Source organism: Macrobrachium rosenbergii, chromosome 56 (genome assembly GCF_040412425.1).
Source record: "Macrobrachium rosenbergii isolate ZJJX-2024 chromosome 56, ASM4041242v1, whole genome shotgun sequence".
In the NCBI taxonomy this organism is placed as follows: Eukaryota; Metazoa; Arthropoda; class Malacostraca; order Decapoda; family Palaemonidae; genus Macrobrachium; species Macrobrachium rosenbergii.
The window spans coordinates 77,356,363-77,378,441 of record NC_089796.1 but is presented as its reverse complement, the minus strand read 5'-3'; the positions used below and the strand labels follow the sequence as shown (position 1 = coordinate 77,378,441).

At 37.9% G+C, this 22,079-nt stretch overlaps 1 protein-coding gene across 8 annotated transcripts in view; it reads right to left on the bottom strand.

Annotated features, from left to right (window-relative positions):
- LOC136836102 (uncharacterized) overlaps nt 1–22,079 on the bottom strand; it is a 199,560-nt gene that overhangs the window by 7,389 nt on the left and 170,092 nt on the right. For 4 of the 8 annotated variants that reach the window (XM_067100088.1, XM_067100090.1, XM_067100086.1 and 1 more), the window contains 4 exons: nt 1,689–2,204; nt 1,070–1,221; nt 721–877; nt 278–580 (listed from right to left, as the gene is read on the bottom strand). In XM_067100088.1, the coding sequence (XP_066956189.1) occupies nt 278–580; nt 721–877; nt 1,070–1,221; nt 1,689–2,204 (1,128 nt within the window). The remainder of the gene's footprint in view (nt 1–277; nt 581–720; nt 878–1,069; nt 1,222–1,688; nt 2,205–22,079) is intronic. The other 4 variants (XM_067100089.1, XM_067100091.1, XM_067100087.1 and 1 more) reach the window with 1 other exon arrangement.

The following is a 22,079-nucleotide window of genomic DNA, read 5'->3' as shown; positions in this document are numbered from 1 at the left end:
TCTAATAAATCTCACTTTAGGTAAAATCCCAGCTGCCAAAGTTAAGAAGTAATGAAATTTACTCCACTATTTTTCAATCAATATAATCTGTCCAAAATTTATTTTACTACTTGCTGAAAGTAAACACCTTCAAGCTGCTACAAATAAAATGTGGGATACCCCAAGATGAACTGAAACTTAGGTTTGAAAACAAATACCACCTTCAAACACAAGTCTTTGGAAGACATTACTGACTTCATAATACTTCTAAATTATATTTAAAACTGAAGCACTATACCTGTACCATGGATTCCTTTTGTTTGTGGTCTAGCTTATCTTGTGGATTTCCAACTTCCCCTTCCTCCTCTTCAGATTCTGAGTCCCAGTCATTTGTGAGTAAAGTGATTGGTGGTTTGTTAGTTGGTGGTGGTACTGTCTTCTTCTCATGGCTGCTGGCAGTTGGCCTGATGTCTTTCTTTGGAACAGCTCCACTGGCAGCAGCTGCAGCCATTGCAGCAGCTACTGCTGATGCTGAAACAGTGCCACGCTTCAAATGGCCCTCTGACTCAGGGAGTCCATCTAAATCAGATTCTGAAGCAGTCTGCAAAGTAAAACAATATATTGTGTTAGATGGTATATGAACAATGCAGCACCAATATACTACAATGCTACCATTAAAATGTTACAATAACAAAAATACAGTACAGGCAACAAAAACTTTTTAAAAAAGATTCTATTTACTTCTGACATCTCTGAAGAAAGTGGGGTTTGTGACCCAGAGGAACCCATTTCACTTGATGACCCAACAGACCCACCATGCGTTGTCATCGACAAAAGAAATGAAAACTGGCGATATGTTAAAGTCTTTACCACTACCATCAAGTCAGCAGGCGTGAATCTGAAATAGAAAAATCAAGATCCATTACAATAAAACAAAGCACTGAAGAAATACAAGTCTGTAATAGTACTTTATAAAAACATAAAAGGCATCAAATAACATCTAGGTAGTTATACAAAAATTAAAACGTGGTGAAAACATTCACCGTGCTTCTCGTACAACACAAAATCAGAAACTGCTGAAGTCCCTTACCCTTCTGTCTTTTCTGCCACAACCATAATATCTTGGTCTGTGAGATTATGGTGTACATTTTGAAAAAGAGACTTCAAAAGGTTGTATCTTGTTTGTTTATCTGGAAGGCCAACAAGATAGACCCCACGAAAGCGACTTAACAGTTCATGATCCTGTAATAGAGGTCAGCATGTTCAGTCTAGGAAAAAAAAAAGTGCTGCAAGCAAACTGTAACATAAAAAAAGTGAATAAAGAAGTAGTACAACTTAAACAATAAACAACCCAACTGGCAACAAGGTCCCCCAGCTCCAAAGAGATGCATCTTTTCCATCTTAATTTGATGATTTACAATCAAGTATTTTATTTGTCACTTTGAATATATCATAACTAGCATTACTTGGTTAAACTAAAAATTAAGAAAAAACTTTTTCTTATTCTTACAGTAGTACAGTATTCAAAACATATAAATGTATTTTCTACGTTATTTATAAAAATGTGAAAAATTATAAATTAATAAACTGGCTTTTTAAGTTTAACACTGATACAAAATTTAGGAGGCTTTTCATGTTTTGGAAGAAGGTAGGGTAAGGGAGGCCTAAAAAACAAACAGCTACCAGGTAGAGTAAAGTTGAGATGTTACCTTATAGAGGAGCCAAGGAGTGCTAGTGGCAGCCACAACAATTATGCCATTGTTGTCAGGGTACGAACTATCATCATCCTGAAAGACGTCCTCTTCATCGTCGGGTGGGGCCGAGGGTTGGGGTCTGGAATGGCTGGAAGAAGCCCTGCTTGATGCTCTACTTCCATCTACTCCATTTGTCGCTCCTCGGCCCCCACCACTGCTGAGGACGCAGTTCGTGGGATTTCTGGAGGACTTGGGATCATCAATTTTCAACTTTCGGGAGCCCAGCTGGGCGAAGAGCTCATCTCGAATTGCCTGGATCTGAGAAGAGCAGCTCGGCTCTTCGTCATGGTTCGAGAAGATGGCATCCACGTCATCCATAAAGACTAGAGATGGGTAGTTGTCCCGGGCTTGGTCGAAAAGTTTGCGTACTGCTAGTGCACTGTGGACCTGGTTGGTATGGACGCCATAAAGCGGCATTTCGCACACATTTCCCATCTGTTTCACCAGGTATGTCTTTCCTGCTCCAGGAGGCTGGAATAGAAAAAGAAATATACAGTATAATGTTTCCTGTGAAAAAATGCAAAATATGTTCAGTGTATATCTGTTCCTGGCATTTCAAGAATGATTTGCCAAGAAAGCAAAGTGTATTCAACCACAAAGCTACAGATTTTGAAAACTTAATGATTCAGCAAATATGCAGTATTTGACGTGAGTAAAAATAAATCACCTTTAAACAGTTTGCTGTTTAATGAATAGATATATAAATCCATATATATATATATATATATATACTGTATATATATATATATATATATATATATATATATAATATATATATATATATATATATATATATATATATATATATATATATATATATATATATATATATATATATATATATATATATATATATATATATATATATATATATATATATATATGTATGTGTGTATATATAAATATAATTATTTATTTATACATTATTTGGTAAATTTCAATATTTCCTCCAGGATTCACCCATGGAAAAAAAATCAAATTAAAATTCCACAGAGATAAAAGAATGGACGGTGGCTGAAATCTCTTCCATTTTCACTTCCGCGAGTTGCTGCTGCAAAGGCTTGCCACCCTCACTATTCCAGCTGTTATGAAGCATTTGGGAAATACATTTCACTGAAGAGCCAGTAAAATGTAAGAAATGTATACACTCATTCAAAGGAACTCCCACATCGGAAATTTCTATATACGGTATTGAAGGTGGATTAATACTAGACGCTTTGACTTATCAAATGTACCCTGGGGTTCAGTACGATACTTTTTTATGAACATTATTACTTACACAAGAGAAAATTATCAGGGAAATAATAAAAAACATTACAAACTAGTTTACTATCTTTACAGTAATTGGTTATATAGTTTTCCTTCACCCTTGATGTCGAATATGCTTTCAGTCCAATACGTTTCATGACAGCGTTACCAATTGCTAATACTATATATTATCGTTATTATATAATTCTTAAAATAATAATACTATATATTAACGTTATTACATAATTCTTAAAAAATGACATTTTTATAATAAAGTAAAGTTTTATATACACTTACCAAGTAATTACCTAGTTATAGAAACTATAGCTATGTAATTACTTGGTAAGTTGCTTATATAAAATCCTAATACTACAGATTATCGTTATTGTGATTCTTAAATTGGTTTCCAAAACCAAGGAGAAAAAAATTAAAAAGACTTTCAGTTATACTGCAATACATCAAGTAATATATGGCTCTCATCGTGCGTCAACAACGGAAAATAACTGGAACTGAAGAGACGGAATATTGAGGATCAAGACAGTCATCGTGGTTACGGTTCAATAAAAACATATTACAATAATTCTGCTTTTCTGTCTTCTACCGTGAGAGGTAAAAAAATAAATAACGAAGTGGTCTAAAATGAAGTTTAATCGCCCTTCATAGCTCCTAAGCTCCTACGAGCAAAATACACTAAAGGAATAAATGCTCGGAATTCGATAACCGTGAACTCAAAGCAATATTTCAAACTCTTGGGAATCGAGCTTTTCAAATAAAAAAAAAAAAACATGTTTTCAAGCTGACTGATTTCAACGGCAATATTCAAAATGATTTCTTGGTTAAAGTATACTACTGAACGGAGAGAGAGAGAGAGAGAGAGAGAGAGAGAGAGAGAGAGAGAGAGAGAGAGAGAGAGAGAGAGACGCTTCCTCGTCAAGGCCTTCCCTTTTGTGGAATGGAATCGGAAATTATATTTATTGAGAGAGAGAGAGAGAGAGAGAGAGAGAGAGAGAGAGAGAGAGAGAGAGAGAGAGAGAGAGAGAGAGGCGCTTCCTAGTCAAGGCCTTCGTTTTTGTGGAATGGAATCGAAAATTACTTAATACATATTGAGAGAGAGAGAGAGAGAGAGAGAGAGCGCAGCAGGCGTGCATGACTGCTCCTCACGCATTTCGCAACCATTATAAATTTCCCCCAGGGTCAGTATGTAACGTGTGCCATTGATCATGCAAGTAAAATTGCCGGTGCCTGCTCTGGCTATATATAAAAGCGAGAGAGATATTACGTTCCGTTTTACCGCATCGTTACATCTAAGGTACGACGAGCACGCCATCCCAATAATAATCTGGTAGGTAGCTCGTTCAAAGTGCGACGTACTTCGTTCGTCATCACCGTCAAACGTTTGAGATTAGACACAGCCTTTGAATGAAATAAAGATTAAAAATTCAAACCGTCAAATGGACACGTTCAAGAAATCTTTCAATATCACGTTCAAGAAATCTTTCAATGAGATATATCTCAGATCAATCGCAACAAAGATAATTCTAAAAATATTTGGATTTGAATATCCGGTTACATCAAAATAGCACCACTTTCCACGATTTCAACGCGTCGTCAGTACTTATCTGCAAGTCGCAAGTAGTACAAATTGTGTTAACTTGGAAACCAGAACGGTACAGGAGAAAACAGTTCCATAGATTCTATCTCTCTCTCTCTCTCTCTCTCTCTCTCTCTCTCTCTCTCTCTCTCTCTCTCTCTCTCTCTCTCTCATACACACACACACACAACTAGCACAAATAAAAGTCGTCATATTATTGAGGGGGTTAACTAGTCAATAAAATTCGATAATTACACGACCAAGACATTATTAATTAGGGAATATCAAAAACACATGAAAACAAACAACGATTGAAGAAATATATAATACATTTACATGAAAGACGGAAATAGCGACAAAAGGTGGCAGAATGAACACTTACACAATATGTCGCCTACACATATGGGTCTGTTTAGTTCTGTCATTTTTATACAATCGACATTCCGCTACCTTTCAAATAAATACTGAACAGGACTGGCCGCTAATCCTATTCAATATTTATTTGAAATACTACAACATAAATTTTCATTAGAAAATACGACGCCACATACATAACTGCATGAACATTACAGTGGGCGTGGCAGCTACATTATTCTTCCGCACTAACTTTTAAAATAGAATGAACTGAGTTATTATCTCTAAAGGTTACCTACAGGTAAATTTTGTTTAGAGGAAAAGTCACTAAGGAAAAGTCAAACATTTTAGAAGCGAAAAAGTGAAATTTTTATTATTCATAACCTGTAGGAAGTTTCATATTTAGGTACCGACATCACCCACGAGAGAGAGAGAGAGAGAGAGAGAGAGAGAGAGAGAGAGAGAGAGAGAGAGAGAGAGAGAGAGAGAGAGAGAGAGAGAGAGACGGTGCTCTCATATACGAACCGTAATAAAAACGGCTTAAAACTAAATTTCTACCATTACCACTCACAAACTCTAAACAAACCCGGACACAGAAAGCACACAAAGGGTGTAAAGTAAATTGTGTAAATTTCTTTCTTGAATAAACTCGTTCCGCGATGTCTTACAGACAGTGAGTCCGTGCCCTGTTCCCTCCCTTGACCTTTGACGCCGCCTTTTCCAGACCAGCTCTTGTTCTTCCCACTCGTGGGATGTTCCAGATTGGTTATGATGTTCTCAGGTCGCCTCCCTACTCGCTGCTTTGTTACTGCGTTCATTCTCCGGTCTCGAGCTCAATTCTTGTCCGAATGGGCGGGTGGCTTCTCTTGCGTAGTCTCATCATCTTTAAGACCTAATTCCAATTCCTTAACACTTTTCTATCCACCTTATTCCAATTCTTTAACACTTTTCTACCCACCTTATTCCAATTCTTTAACACTTTTCTATCTATCTTATTCCAATTCCTTAACACTTTTCTATCCACCTAATTCTAATTCCTTAACAGTTTTCTATCCACCTTATTCCAATTCTTTAATATTTTTCTATCCACCTTATTCCAATTCCTTAACACTTTTCTATCCACCTTATTCCAATTCCTTAACACTTTTCTATCCACCTTATTCCAATCCTTTAACACTTTTCCATCCACCTTATTCCAATTCCTTAACACTTTTCTATCCACCTAATTCTAATTCCTTAACACTTTTCTATCCACCTTATTCCAATTCCTTAACATTTTTCTATCCACCACCACTACAAGTATAGAGTACAGGCCTAGTCTCTCTGAAACCATTTCTTGTGTTTTAAGTGCGCTATGCATCTAATTCTGCCAAGTTGTATCATTGCAAAGAGAGCAAATGGCATCGACATACTTTTCTCATGAAGGGACAAAAAATTTTACTGGAAAAATCATTTACTACAGCTATGCATTTTTATGAGAAGTGTTTTTGGCTTTCTTAAAGGACCTAACATGATATGAAGACTAAAAATTTATCAGTAATGCGTAAGAAACAAGAGCCACTGACGAGAATTATGTATCCAATCTCCATCATGCTTACAAAATGCTTAAAACTAAAGTAATAAAAAATAAAATCGAAGCGATTCTTGAGCTGCCTAATGAGCGGATATATTGCACCATCTAATGAGGTCGTTCCGCTAATGCGACAGATTTCATGCAACATTTGTATCTGGCGTCATCTGACCATTCACTGAAGTGTCGCTTTCTTCCGGATTAGGCGCCATCATTCTTGATCTTTCCTCACATTTCTTCCCTTTCTTCGGGTCCGGCCTGGGAAACAATTCCCAGTGGACGTGAAAACTAAAGGAAATGAATTCACGAAGAGGATAAGACCGAGCAGAAGCTACAAGTACAACTCAGTCATTCTTCTTCAGATATACTTCTGTTTTTCATTTTCACTTAGCTACCACTCACTACCTTGTTTCAGCATTTGTCAGAGACTGAAGTAATTATGAATATAAAGGATTTCTCTGTAAGCCCTTTTACAGTTTTTTACAACCACTATAATAGAGCAAATGCCGTATTATAACAGACTTCTGATGGGTTCTGAAGATTGTAAAAAGCCACTTCCTATCTCTCATCTATCATACCAAGGTTCTTTCGCCTGTGGGTAATACTGTCTCAACTCAACTTAGAATGATTTAATACCAAAGTAATAAATGTTAACCTGATTTTATTTCTTTCAAAAATCAGTTCCTGTAACACCAATCGTGTTTATGAGAGAAATCAAATATTCTTACCTATCAGAAGTTATTTACAAGTTTTTTTTTTCCGTCAGTAAGGATACCAGTCGAAATCCAGACCCATCTGGCAGCCTAAACGTTCCCACTCTTCATACGAAAAAAAATAAGAGTAACAACAAATAACTGTCCCCTAAACTCAAAACAATTCTTGAGAAGAAGAAACAGCGGCAGATGGCCTTCATTTCCTCCCCTAAAATAACGACCCGAGCCAGTGGGAGAAAGGACAAGACTCTGTTTATATTTCTTTAGTCCTCTTTCCTGCGTGAGAGAGACAGGGAGACTGAGGGGGGGGAGGGGGTGTGCTGTTCTGCTTTTAGCTATTAAAGCTATGACAAATGGAGGGAGAGAGGGGGGTGGGGTGGAGGGAGCTTCCTGCTGCTACTACCACCAAAGCTCCCATGACAAATGCTCAGCTACACGAGCGTGACTCCGGAGCCATATATTTTCACAATCCCGTTTCCCCCCTAAAGTAATGAAAATGCCTCGTTTTTGCATAGTATCTTGCTTTCAAAAAGGTGTTTATGACCTACTCCATACCATTTCTTAATATTTTTCACGACCATACATCTACGAACAAAAGAAAAACGAAAGAAAAATGAAGGAGCTGTCTCGAACTCCGGCGAAATGGCTTTCCTTGTCTAACATAACTTGATTTATTTGGTCAGTCTTTCATTTTTATATGTTTGCTAACCATTGAGATGTGACGTTCACCGCAAGTAAATTAATCAAAATGTAATCCAACTGAAAAAATAAAATAGTATAGAAATACTTTAAGTCAGCGCTTGAGAGAGAAAAGTTATTAGTTGAAACAAATTTTGTTTTCAATAATACTGCCTTAAAAGTGGAACTCCTTATGATAATAATAATAATAATATATATTATACAATATATATATATATATATATATATATATATATAGATATATATATATATATATATATATATATATATATATATATATATATATATATATATAGAGAGAGAGAGAGAGAGAGAGAGAGAGAGAGAGAGAGAGAGAGAGAGAGAGAGAGAGAGAGAGAGAGAGAGAGAGGTCAAATAGCGTATCGTATTAATTTTTGTATAAAACGTAATATTTACCATCATTAACGCTAAATTTTTACTTAGCAAAACGAATGGGCATTGTTTCCTTGACCTTTATCAGATGAGTTCATTATCATTAAATCTACAGGATATTCCTTAGTGGGTCTCATGAATCAATTTGGCAAAATATATAATTGTTTTTATTATTTTTACAATATTCTCGGTAGTGTTATTGAATTGATCCATTTCCAAACAGCAGGTGTTTGCAGCCTTAAATAGTGCATTCAAAACTTTTCAACCTTTTCCTTGAGATATCAGGGTTGCAATAAATTTTCATGAGAGCCAGGTGTATCCATTCTCTGCCAGAATTTGTTGCTTAGAAGAATGGATATTTTTCCCGGGTAATGAAATATTTTAACAATTGCTTGATTATTATTATGCATTTTTAAAATTTTATATTTCAAAAGCTTCATTTCTTGAAAAATTTTTTTAACACAATCTTATTTACTAGAATCAAATCTAAAATATATAAATGATTTATAATGATAAAAAATATTTAGTTAAAAAAGTTATATAACATTTGAAAACAAGTAAATTATTATTATTATTATTATTATTATTATTATTATTATTATTATTATTATTATTATTATTATTTCAAGGAGTTCCACTTTTAAGGTAGTATTGTTGAAAACAATTTCTGTTTCAGTTTTAAGTTTTCTCTCTCTTTTTTTTCCTCACTATATGCTTCTCGTCATCAAGGACTTAAAAAAAATGAGATTCTATATAACATGAATGCCGTTGAAACAAGAATTATTATTATTATTATTATTATTATTGTGTTTACTACGAATAGGTAAGATGACGTAAAGGGAAATACAGAAAGAAGTAAGAGGACGTCACGGGAAATACAGAGAGTAGTAGTAGCAGCCGGAGCAGTAAAATCAGCACAGATTGCCTTAAATTTTTACCCACGGAAGTGGAAGACATCACGTCCCCTGAAAGTCTCCCTCTTAGATTCCTCTCCAGGGAGAAAGATGACCGCAATTTCTCGCTAGGGTGAACACCACTTCTTTTCTGTGAGACTTTCTGGTGAATCCTTATGCGAGAGAGCACGGCCTCGTCGTGTACCACGTGGCCCTCCCCTTGCCCGTCCTCGCTCTTTTCCCTAAACAATCCCGATTTGGTTCTCGAATCCCGTGGGAAAACAACGGAGGCTGCGTACGAAAGGACCCGATGATGAGGAAGGCAAATTGTATCCTTTATATTCATGGGATAATGTAAGAAGGAAGTGCGGGATGGGAAGTGTTCGTACACGGGAATGAAAAGGAGATATTTGTTTTCAACCGAATGTTTATTCTGTTCGTATATTTGAAAGCATAAAGCAAACAGAAATAATCTGCTTTCCAGTGGTTTCTTTTGAGAGAGAGAGAGAGAGAGAGAGAGAGAGAGAGAGAGAGAGAGAGAGAGAGAGAGAGAGAGAGAGAGGGGTCAGAAATTTTTACCTTGGATATTAAAAATATGATGAATTATCCTGCTTTAGATATATTTGAGATATTCATTTACTTTTCACGTACAAACGTGACTTGACCAACTTATCACTAAAATGTGTAGGAGTCTACAACGTTATAGTTGTGTGGCGTTTCTTTTGAACTCTGGGTGTCCTTAGTATTGAGGAATAATGCTGCACAAACAAGACAGACAAATCAAGCATCGCAAAACATAAACACCTGGCAATGAGGAAAAACTCTCACTGATATCCGAAGAACAATAACATGGGCATGTTTGTTACACCTTTAGTAACAAGAACGCACTTTTATTCATCACTAAATGCCACACTTCTGCATAAGACGATCATTATTTCAATTTTCTACGTTGCGCGTGTTCAGCTAAGTGACGTAGTGCACGCACAACAAGAGCCACATAAACCTGATGCGGAGTTTGGCAGCGATATAAAAAGTCAATAATTTATTAGAATTATGACATCCCTTGCGAAGCTCGCCTATCGCACACTCAGGGGGGTTGTGTGTGTGTGTGTGTGTGTGTGTGTGTGTGTGTGTGTGTGTGTGTGTGTGTGTGTGTTTTAGCTTGTACGTTCCATCGGAACAAAAGCAAGAAGAGGGTAGGGGGAAGAGGAAAGGTTGCAACTCGGAAGAGGGTAGGGGGAAGGGTTGCAACCCAGGTAGGGGGAAGGAAAGGGTTGCAACCATGAAGATGGTAGGGGGAAGGGTTGCAACCCAGAGGAGGGCAGGGGGAAAGGTTGCATCCCAGAGGAGGGTAGGGTTGCAACCCAGAGGAGGGTAGGGGGAAGGGTTGCAACCCAGAAGATGGTAGGGGAAGGGTTGCAACCCAGATGATGGTAGAGGAAGGGTTGCAACCCAGAAGATGGTAGGGGAAGGGTTGCAACCCAGAAGATGGTAGGGGAAGGGTTGCAACCTAGAAGATGGTAGGGGTAAGGGTTGCAACCCAGAGGAGGGTAGAGGGAAGGGTTGCAACCCAGAAGAGGGCAAGGGGAATGGTTGCAACCCAGAGAATGGTAGGGGGAAGGGTTGCAACCCAGAAGAGGGCAAGGGGAATGGTTGCAACCCAGAGAATGGTAGGGGGAAGGGTTGCAACCCAGAAGAGGGCAAGGGGAATGGTTGCAACCCTGGAGAGGGTAGGAAAAGGGGAATAATTGCAACCCAGAAAAGAGGGTAGGGGAAAGGGTTGCAACCCTGAAGAGGGAAGGGGGAAGGGTTGCAACCCTCAAGAGGGAAGGGGGAAGGGTTACAACCCTGAAGAGGGTAGGAGGAAGGGGAAGGGTTGCAACCCTGAAGAGGCTCTGTAGCATTGCAACAGACAGGGGAATGAAAGTTCGGTGAAGTCCGTTTTCCGATACACAAAAGTCTTTCATCCTCGAGTAGGCTAGTCTGTTACAAACTTCTCGACTTTTACCCTTCATTTTCCAATTCAGATCTGGGGTAGATAAGTGTACTAACCCGGCGCTGCCCGGGATAACTCTGACTGACAACCGATAAACTCACTCTCGCTCTCCAACTCTCCCTAACTTTTTCCCTCCTAGTTACGTTTCCACCAGTCCCTGCATTCAATAAAATCCTAAAGAAAGTATTTCCATTACAACACAATTAGACCGTAACTGATAAGGACAGTAAAACTCACTGGATTAAGTTCGGGAAACGCCAGGCAATTAATCCCTGTCATGACTTTAACGACGCGTGGGCGTGATTGCGACTCGAACGAAGTGTGGGCGTGAGTGTCAAAGACGCCTCGGTAATAAAAGGAATTTCACGACTTGCAAAAACCGTTCCATTGTTCTCGACAGGGACCCAATTATACGCGCCACACCACCGACAGTAAATTAGAGGAAAAAACTTGAATCAACACAGAAGTCATCCTGACAGATAAAAAGATGAATGGAAAAGATTTATCCTTCGACATTCTAATTGTTTGCTATAACCTAAGCAATGGAAGCAGGAACTATTATGGATAAATAATCATTTACTTCCAGTCCACTGATCAGGGGAGCATTTTTGACTTAGAGTAAAAGTGACATGATATGCAAGACCCCCAAGATCTGATTAGCAACGAAGAAGGCCTCACGAAGGTTTAAGAAGCTTGTGATCGTCTAACATTAAGGTATACTGATTCACAGAGGTGGTCTTAACACACCTGGCTCTTTATATTCCTTGCATAATGTACCTGTATTATACAAGGAGCTCCTCTCTTAAAAATGGCTCAATATTTGAACGATTTCTATAAAATGGCTCAATATTTGAACGATTTCTATAAAATGACGTCACACAAATTATATAATACATATTTATAAATTTCTGACTCACATCGGGACCGAACACCGGTCTTTCGAGTGAGCGTCCAGGGCGTTAGCAATTCGTCCGCACAAGTCATAAAAGAAGTTAGAACCCAAGTACTACGTACATGAGGTTTTCCCCGGGCAGGTTTTTATAACTTGTGTGGACGAATTGCTAACCTGACTCACTCAGACCAGATTCGGTCTGATGTGACTCAATTTATTCCTATGAAATACGTTCCCAGTGTTCATTTCCATATATATATATATATATATATATATATATATATATATATATATATATATATATATATATATATATATATACTATATATATATAAAACATAAAAATTCACAATCATACTATCAGCAATCACTGAGAAGTTATGCAGTGTAATACATTACCATGACATGACAGCAGGTAGTGAGAGAGGCATTTCTATGCGACAGTATCATGGAATGCGTGTAAATATGTCCATGACATGAATCTTAATATTCATTTACACAGAATAATGCAACAATACTGCACAGAAGAACAATTTTATTCGATGTGCAATATTGCAACACCCGCAACTTACTGCTCTGTAACCAGACGGAGATTTAGAATTTCATTAAAAGTACCTGTAATTTTATACTGAATTTTGAAGGCATTCATTTCCACTTCTATTCTTAACTAGTTCGTTTTACATTAACTATAAATATAGGACGTAATTATGTATTTATTTATGTCTATCTATTCAAAGAGCTGCGGAAGGATTCGAATGAAGTTTTGTTGCTTACGACGAGAAAAAATGCAGCAAAAAACCACAATCGCTGTTTGCGCGCTCGCACGCTTGAGAGAGAGAGAGAGAGGAGAGAGAGAGAGAGAGAGAGAGAGAGAGAGAGAGAGAGAGAGAATCTTTCTGAAACTGCTATAAACATTCGCTGCTGTTAGCCTGGAGGGCTAGACTCCAGCAAACCATTTGGGGGACTTTTCTTGAAACATGTGCTGTTTGCCAAACATCCTTGACCACAACCAGCTCAGAAGACTCAACAACGCAGTGTAAAGGCTGAAACACGTACAAATTCCATGAACTCTTAATTACGAACCAATTCTGGTATGCAAACCAACTAGCTATACGCATACACACACACACAAATTAAATAAAAATACTTTACTAAACGAAGGAGGAAGTAAATCAGAACAGTCCCCACCCTTTCTCTCTCTCTCTCTCTCTCTCTCTCTCTCTCTCTCTCTCTCTCTCTCTCTTTTTCTGTGTGTGTGTGTTGGTTTCGTGAAAGAAGCAGTAGCACGCTCGATAAAGTAGCAAAAGTAGTGTGTTCCACACCGCTGCATTATTCGGACGGCCGGGCACGTTCTGTTAGACCTATTGCACATATGTTGATCAATGCTGTGAGTCAGGTACCTTCTTGAGAGAGAGAGAGAGAGAGAGAGAGAGAGAGAGAGAGAGAGAGAGAGAGAGAGATAATAAAAACTCTGTGTTCAGTTCAGTCAAAATATGTACCACCATTCACACACTGGAGGGCCATAGGAAAATGGGAAAAAATTGCAGATATGCTCTAAAAAAATTCATTTTCCTGAACATTTAAGCAGCAAAATTATATATCACTCTTAACCTGATTAATCATTTACGAAATATGGGAAGGCGGCCATTTCCAGTCAACAGAACTCCTGAAGAATATGAAAGCTAAAATTCCTGCAATGTTCCACGTCAGCACAAAAATCGTGTCTTGGGAGAAATCGGATGGACTCCGACTCATAAAAGTATTTAGGATTTATACTTTTGTAAGTAATAAATACTTATCAAAATACAAAACGAGAAGTAACACTTCTTGAACGAAAACACAAAAAAAATAACTAGCACATCTTTAAAATAAGTCTTCCAACAACTCTGAAGAATTCTACCAGTTTTTAACCGACAGTCAATGAAATCAGAATCATGGCTACGAGCATTAAATGCTTAAGAGAATTCGACTCTTCGTATGTTGCAATATCAATTAGTCCCTATCCATTAACATCTATTATTATTCTACACGCGCACACAAGCACTTGGAACAGGTCAAAGCAAGCTTTCACAAACGAAAGCACATATGTGAAGAGAAAGCATAAAGAGAAAATTAAGCACAAAAACAAAACCAAGGATACTGGCCGCCCTACCTGCCGAAGTCGAGAATTTCACTCTGTTTACGAAAAAGAAAGTTTCCGCAAACGGCACCACATTATAAGGAAGATAAACCACTAAATAAGCCTCCTTCCAAGGATGACGGTAGGCGCGAACCACGCAAAAGCCGCAACAGATAGTGCAAACGATCTCCCCCCTTCAAACCCACATGACTACAGAATCAAGTCCTGGCGAACAGAAAATCAGCCGAAATCGATCAATTTCCTTCGAGTGTTGGAGGCAGACGCCATACGGGTGTTCTGAAGAGGATGTGTCGTCTGGTCATTGAACACAGACCAGTGATGATCCGAGAGAAAACTGACTCTAATTCAGCATGATGATTTGAAATGGAGACTATTTTCTTTAGAGTTGTCATCCTTTAAAATGATTCTTGAAGGAAAACAAGTAACAAATGCGCCGAAGTTTCTTTGGCGCAATCGAGTTTTCTGTACAGCGTATAATCAAGGCCACCGTAAATTGATCTATCTTTCGGTGGTCTCGGTATAATGCAATATGAGCCGCGACCCATGAAACTTTAACCACGGCCCAGTGGTGACCTGGCCTATATCCTTGCCAGACGCACGATTATGGCTAATTTGAACCTTAAATAGAATAAAACTACTGAGGCTAGAGGGCTGCAATTTGATACGTTTGATGATTGGAGGGTGGATGATCAACATTCCAATTTGCAGCCCTCTACCCTCAAAAGTTTTTAAGATCAGACGCCGGACAGAAAAAAGTGCGGACGGACAGACAAAGCCGGCACAATAGTTTTCTTTTCAGAAAACTAAAAATGAGCTTTAGTAAAGTTATTCAGCACGTTAAGAGATGATCGAGGGAAAACTGACTCTAATTCAGCATGACGACTTGAAATGAAAACTATTTTCTTTAGAGATGTAATCCTTTAAAATGATTCTTAAAAGAAAACTGTGCTTTAGTGAAGTTACTCAAGAACTTTGAAGCTTCTCCAATATTTTCGTTCAATAATACGGCACATGTTACTCATGCACTTTCTTCATTGATCCGTTTAGATTTAAGGGTCTTACTGGAGAGAGAGAGAGAGAGAGAGAGAGAGAGAGAGAGAGAGAGAGAGAGAGAGAGAGAGAGACCAACATCACTATGAAACCTGAAGCACAGTGGTTGCAGACGTGTTTACCGAGCATGTCAATGCAAACATCTAAACGTGTCAGAGACGCCACACTCACACACGCCGGAATTTAACAGCTCTTGGTCTGTTTCGTTCTCCCGTGTTTGCTTATGGCTGTGTCTGTCTGTCTGTCTGTCTGTGTGCTTCCTCCGTGGCACCGACTCGTGGTTACTGATGTATGTCAACACTTCCTGGTCATCTGAAGGCAGAGGGTTTCTTAATTAATGTCGGTTGTGTGCAAGGAATGTATCTGGTGTGGTTCATTATTATTATTCAAAGATAACATCGTTACAACCATTGGAACTACAGTCCTTATTATTGTTTTATCGCCGTCATCTTTTCTTCCTCCTCATATTATTATTATTATTATTATTATTATTATTATTATTATTATTATTCTTCCCGCAGCACATTCTCTCGGGTTAATGCGTAATATCTGATAAAAAAAAAATTATTCTCAATTCCACAGCTTTCAACCAGGAACAACGTGCAAATCACTACAAAAATCTGACAATTCATTCCCTCCAGAGTTAGAAAAAGAAAAAAAAAAACGCAATTAATACGAGTCTCACTCGCTCTGAAAGAAAATGGGATTTTTCACAAGCAAAATTTCCCCCCGAAGACAGAAATTGTCGAATTCCTGCGGTCGAGGCATCAGGCGATCGGGGAAGTCAAAAATGAGAGAGAACGAAGGACTGGACAGGTAGAAAACAGCCATATGACGGTGTTGAATTCTTTCGGCTCCGTTGTCCGCTGGTCTTTGGCAAGACTCTCTTCGTTGTTTGCTGGTTTTTGGAAAGGGTTTCTCTTCGTTGTTTGCTGGTCTTTGGCAAGACTCTCTTCGTTGTTTGCTGGTTTTTGGAAAGGGTTTCTCTTCGTTGTTTGCTGGTTTTTGGCAAGATTTTCTCTTCGTTGTCTGCTGGCTTTTGGAAAGGGTTTCTCTTCGTTGTTTGCTGGTTTTTGGAAAGGGTTTCTCTTCGTTGTCTGCTGGTTTTTGCAAGATTTTCTCTTCGTTGTCTGCTGGCTTTTGAAAGCTTCTTTCTCTTCGTTGTCTGCTGGTTTTCAGAAAGATTTTCTCTTAATTGTCTGCTGGTTTTTGGGAAGACTCTCTCTTCGTTGTCTGCTGACTTTTGGAAAGACTCTCTTCGTTGTCTGCTGTTTTTGGAAAGACTTTCTCTTAGTTGTCTGCTGGTTTTTGGCAAGATTTTCTCTTCGTTGTCTGCTGGCTTTTGGAAAGCCTTTCTCTTCGTTGTCTGCTGGTTTTCAGAAAGATTTTCTCTTAATTGTCTGCTGGTTTTTGGGAAGACTCTCTCTTCGTTGTCTGCTGGTTTTCAGAAAGATTTTATTTTCTTTGTCTCCTGGTTTCAGCTAGTTTTTAGCAAGATTTGATCTAGTAATGTAATGTCATTTTTTTCGTTTGAGACTCCCAGATTCAGAAGGCTCAATATCACGGCAAGGTAATTAGTATTAATAAAGAAACTGCTTTTGAATTGTAGAGTACACAATCAGTTCTACACTTAACGATTTTCTCAATAAAAGTCTGGATTATATTAGATAAGAAAGCTGTAACTGCAAGTGAATATATATTAAAGTTTCCCTAAGATACCACAGTCACATTATTGTAACCGAACAAGCAAACATCCACCCGGAATAGCCCACAAAACTCATCAAAATGACAGTCAGGGTTCCATAAAATATACTTGGGAAGAAAAGAGAAAAGGTTTCACAATACATGGAGTTGCAAAGTAAAAAAAAAATAAATAAAATAAACATCAAAAAATAATATTAGTACATTATTATTATTATTTTAAAAAACTGTTCATAGTAGCATGAGTTTTGAAATAGAGAAACAAAGCCACAGTTATGAATGGGTACATATATTTAAAAATAAATCTCTACAGATTCCCGAAAGCTCTCTGTAGAGATTTAGTTTTAAATACATGTACCCATGCGTAACTGTGGGTTTGTTTCTTCATTATTAGTATTATTATTATTATTATTATTATTGGAAAGAGAGACCCACAAGATTCCTGTGTATAACTTGTTTACTTGTAAATCTTTATACACAGGAATCTTGTGGGTTTCTCTTTCCATCTTCAGAAGAAAGCTGAAAGAAGTTTTCGTTTGGTTCATTATTATTATTATTGTTATTATTATTATTATTATTATTATTATTATTATTATTATTATTATTATTATTAAGATGAACCCTAATCATAAGGAACAAGCCCACAAGGGCCACTGACTTGAAAATCCAGCTTCCAAAGAATATGGTGTTCATTTCAAAGAAGCAACAGTTGACAAATCTACAGGGAAGTTAATGCAAAGATCTTAACCAAAATCCCTTTGGCGATTCACTTTCTCCAAAAATGACATTACAGTTTCACTGTCATCTGTGCGCGACAATAAACCAGGATGTCTTGCATTTGAATGATAACTGCCTAATTATCCTATGAAAGTACAACTGGATCCGGTCAGTTGCAGATTAGGATGTTTAGTGGAATTTCGAAGATTTGACGTCATTTCTGACAAGAGAGCAATAATCAAAACAATAAGATTGCCAAGGAAGTTAATATTATCACAACTACTTTCTACAGCATTGAAACCTTTCTTAATTAGCTGACAATACAGTAATATAACGTGTCCGTTCTAGAGAGAGAGAGAGAGAGAGAGAGAGAGAGAGAGAGAGAGAGAGAGAGATTCATACAAGGTAAAACTGCGGCACTTGACGAAAGCCAGGCCTCCAAAACAAAAGCTTCCTTCAGGCAACGGTCATAATCTCTGACGAGGGATTAACGAGTCTTCAAAGAAATCCTTCCCCACCCCACCTCATTAAAAGTCACTCAAGCCCGAACGGTGGGTCTAAAGACAACAGTGACCGTTAAAAATTATAGTTACAACACTTAGTCAGTCAGTCACTGCACACGGGCCTGGCTGGCCCTCCTCTCCAGGGCAGAGAGAGAGAGAGAGAGAGAGAGAGAGAGAGAGAGAGAGAGAGAGAGAGAGAGATATGCAATTGCTTCTGTGATTTAATTTTACCTCGAGGAGTTTTTAGGGGAGACCTCTCCTTTCCCGGCAACTCGTTCGCATTAATAGGAGAACTTGTGATTTATTTTGTTGGTGGTGAAACCAGTGCATTTAGGCGTCAAACAAGTTGTAATTTCCTGTATGGACACCTACTAGTACTCACTTCTGCTTATTCAGCTGGAGGTTACCCCTGTCAGTAGACCTATTTATTTATTGGATTCTGCCTAAAAGTTAATATCTCAAACAGTAATTCGAAGAACTATCAGATTATCGTGTGAGATCAATCTACAGTATACTTGAATGAACGATTTTCTTTATTTTTTACTTTTCCTCTTCCAATCTTTGCGTGCCTTCTAGCAGTATAATCAAGTGTAATTGTAACTGACTTTCTACTTGGTTTCCTGGATTTTTGCCACCTGGCTCAAAACATCTCGGGAGTTTGTTTTATACAAAATAACAGTGAATTGAAAATCAATCTCCTTGAGGTTAGAATAAGTTTTCTTCGTCAGCATGATAAAAGCGCAAAATTTACAACTTAATGTGTACATTCATACGGAGGCCAAAGAAATCATTTACTAATCCAGACAAGATTCCGTGGAAAATAAAAATGGACCCAAGAACAATACGAGAGACTTCCAGTAAGCTTGTTTACAAGATAAAAAGGAACTGAAGGTACAGTGTTACTTCAGCAGCCCTATGACCATACGATCTACCACTAGGAGCCACTTTCTTTGCAATAACCTTTAAGAAAACCGCATATTCTGCAATCGGTATAAGCTTATTTTCAAGGTCAATAATCCTGTCGCCAGTCCAAAATATAGAAATGAAAATTTCAAGAACAATGTTTACAGGAACATCTGCCAGGTAAATAAAGCAAGCAGGTCTGCTACGCTTAATTTTGGATCTTTGTATGCAATGGCCTTGTAGTCTACAAATCAGTGATACAATTGAAATTAGTCGACTTGACTGTAACTGGTCAGATCTAGATGACAACCTCGAGTACCTAATTGTCAGGAAGTAATTGACCAGATTCACGAGATACTCCCCACAAGGGACTCCCAAGGTCTTTTCAGCAAGCCGGAAAAGAGCGAAAGGAAGGAAGACCGGGCGGTCACCACAATTTGTCCATACACGACACACTGAATGAGGCACTGAATCAATTGCGTAGGAAGTTGTTCACGAGGAGTTGGAGGATTCTGCACTGAAGGTTACATAAAGCAGCTCTTCTCAGTTCTAGGATAAAGTTGGCTGTTACAAATCATTAGGCACCACGTTCTTTTCTGGGCATTTCCACTGGAAACAGCTGTGCTAGTCTCTCTCTCTCTCTCTCTCTCTCTCTCTCTCTCTCTCTCTCTCTCTCTCTCTCTCTAGTCTAACTGACTGTAGTGGGTAGCCAGGAGCTGGAGATGGACAAAACTTGCAGAGAGTTTTCATCAGGCCAAAATGTATATCACCAACACGGGACATGAGAGGGACTCGACGAAGTAATAGGATGACGTCACTCATAAGAGACACACACACATACACACACACTCTCTCTCTCTCTCTCTCTCTCTCTCTCTCTCTCTCTCTCTCTCTCTCATAGATAGCTAAAAAAAAAAAAGCAGTGCTATATTCAAGCTTAAAACTGCAGAATCATGGATAAACCCTGTGCAAAAAACTTCCTCAGTAATACATCCTCATCATAAGGCTACACATGAGAATCCTTTTGCTAACCTACTATCCTCCATTACCTCCACAAGACCGAACCACCTCGAAACACAAAGATATATCCATCCATTTAAGCTACCCGTTTTTACCACTCCCCCTGCATATGTCGACATTTCACACCATTTCAGACACATAATACGTAATCATCAACTCTATATTTTCTACCTTTCTTTTTTCATTCGGTTGAATCCCAAACTTTGCTTTCGTACTCAAGATTTGGCTCAACAATCCCTGTTATATTTCAACTTTGGCTTCTACTTACTCTCTCTCATCTTCTGCACACATCCTGCTGCCTTCCTTGTTTCCTCTGTTCAGTGACTCACCTCTTGTGTCCTACACCTATCCATTCTATTTGGTCCCATACAATTATGCAAATCGACCACTTCTACTCTTCCGCCATCCATACTACATTCATTGCTCCATCTTTCTGGCTTTCAGTTGCCTTGATAACCTTTATCTTTGCTCATATTTCATGAGGGTATAGAATTAATGCAATTAATTTAAGAAATGTGTGAGCGTGTATATATATATATATATATATGTATATGTGTATATGTATATATATATATAATATATATAAATATATATATATATATGTATATATATATATGTATGTATGTATATATATATATATATATATATATATATATATATATATATATATATATATATATATATATATATATATATATAAAAGGGTATCAACCTGACAACCGCAGTTGTCCCATTACAAGGTACATCTTTTACTGATTATGATAATAAGGCCATATTGCCTTGCTCAGGAAAGGAACCCAATGAAGTTTCCCGCCCAGGGAATCAATCACCGGGGAAGGAGTCATAAATACTAACGTCCCCGGACAACAAAAGGAATTCACCTTCAAATATAACATGGCGAAATTAGCAATGCTGTTTGGTTAAAAGCGGCTTCAACACTGGGCCACCACTTTCCATAAGCAATTTGAATTTAATTCTACAACATTTCATGATAACAATACCAAATTTGCTGTTCCTAGAATTGAAGAGAGTATTTATTCATAACAGATTTAAAAATCTGAGCCGAAAAAGGTACATGAACTCGTCGACTGATATTATTATTCATAGCTCGAACTACGGTGATTCATCTAAGGCTCGACATGTTGCGAAACATCTTCTGCTGCTTCCTTGCTGGATATCAATTGTATGCAATCTGTTTGTTTAATAGTTATCATTTTTAATATTTTTAGTATTATTCTCAATATTATTACTGTCATTCCCATTATTATGAATACTATATTTTTATCAGTACTTCAGCAGCTGTGTGCATATTGCTGACTATTATTTTTTATCATGTTTGTTTTGTGTCTAGATTGTGTGTATTGTGTTGTCCCTACTTTGTATATTACATGTATATGGCCCTGAGCTGAAATAAAGAATATTATTATTATTATTATTATTATTGCCTACAATTCTAGAGCCAGCAGCTGGTGCTACTACTTCTACTGATCTCGCTACTACTTTTACTGATCTCGCTACTATTTCTACTGATCTCGCTACTATTTCTACTGATCTCACTACCACTTCTACCGATCTCGCTACTACCTCCACTAGTCTCGCTACTTCTTCTACTGATCTCGCTACTACTTTTAATGATCTCTCTACTAGCTCTGCTGATCTCGCTACTACCTCTGCTGATCTTACTACTACCTCTGCTGACCTCGGTACTGATCTCTCTACTATCTCTGCTGATCTCGCTACTACCTTTACTGATCTCACTACTACTTTTACTGATCTCGCTACTACTTTTACTTGTCTCGCTACTGCCTCTGCTAATCTCGCTATTACTTCCACTGATCTCGCTACTACTTCTAACGATCTCGCTACTACCTCTGCTAATCTCGCTACCACCTCTGCTAATCTCGCTACTACTTTTACTGATCTCTCTGCTACCTCTGCTGATCTCTCTACTACATCTACTGAT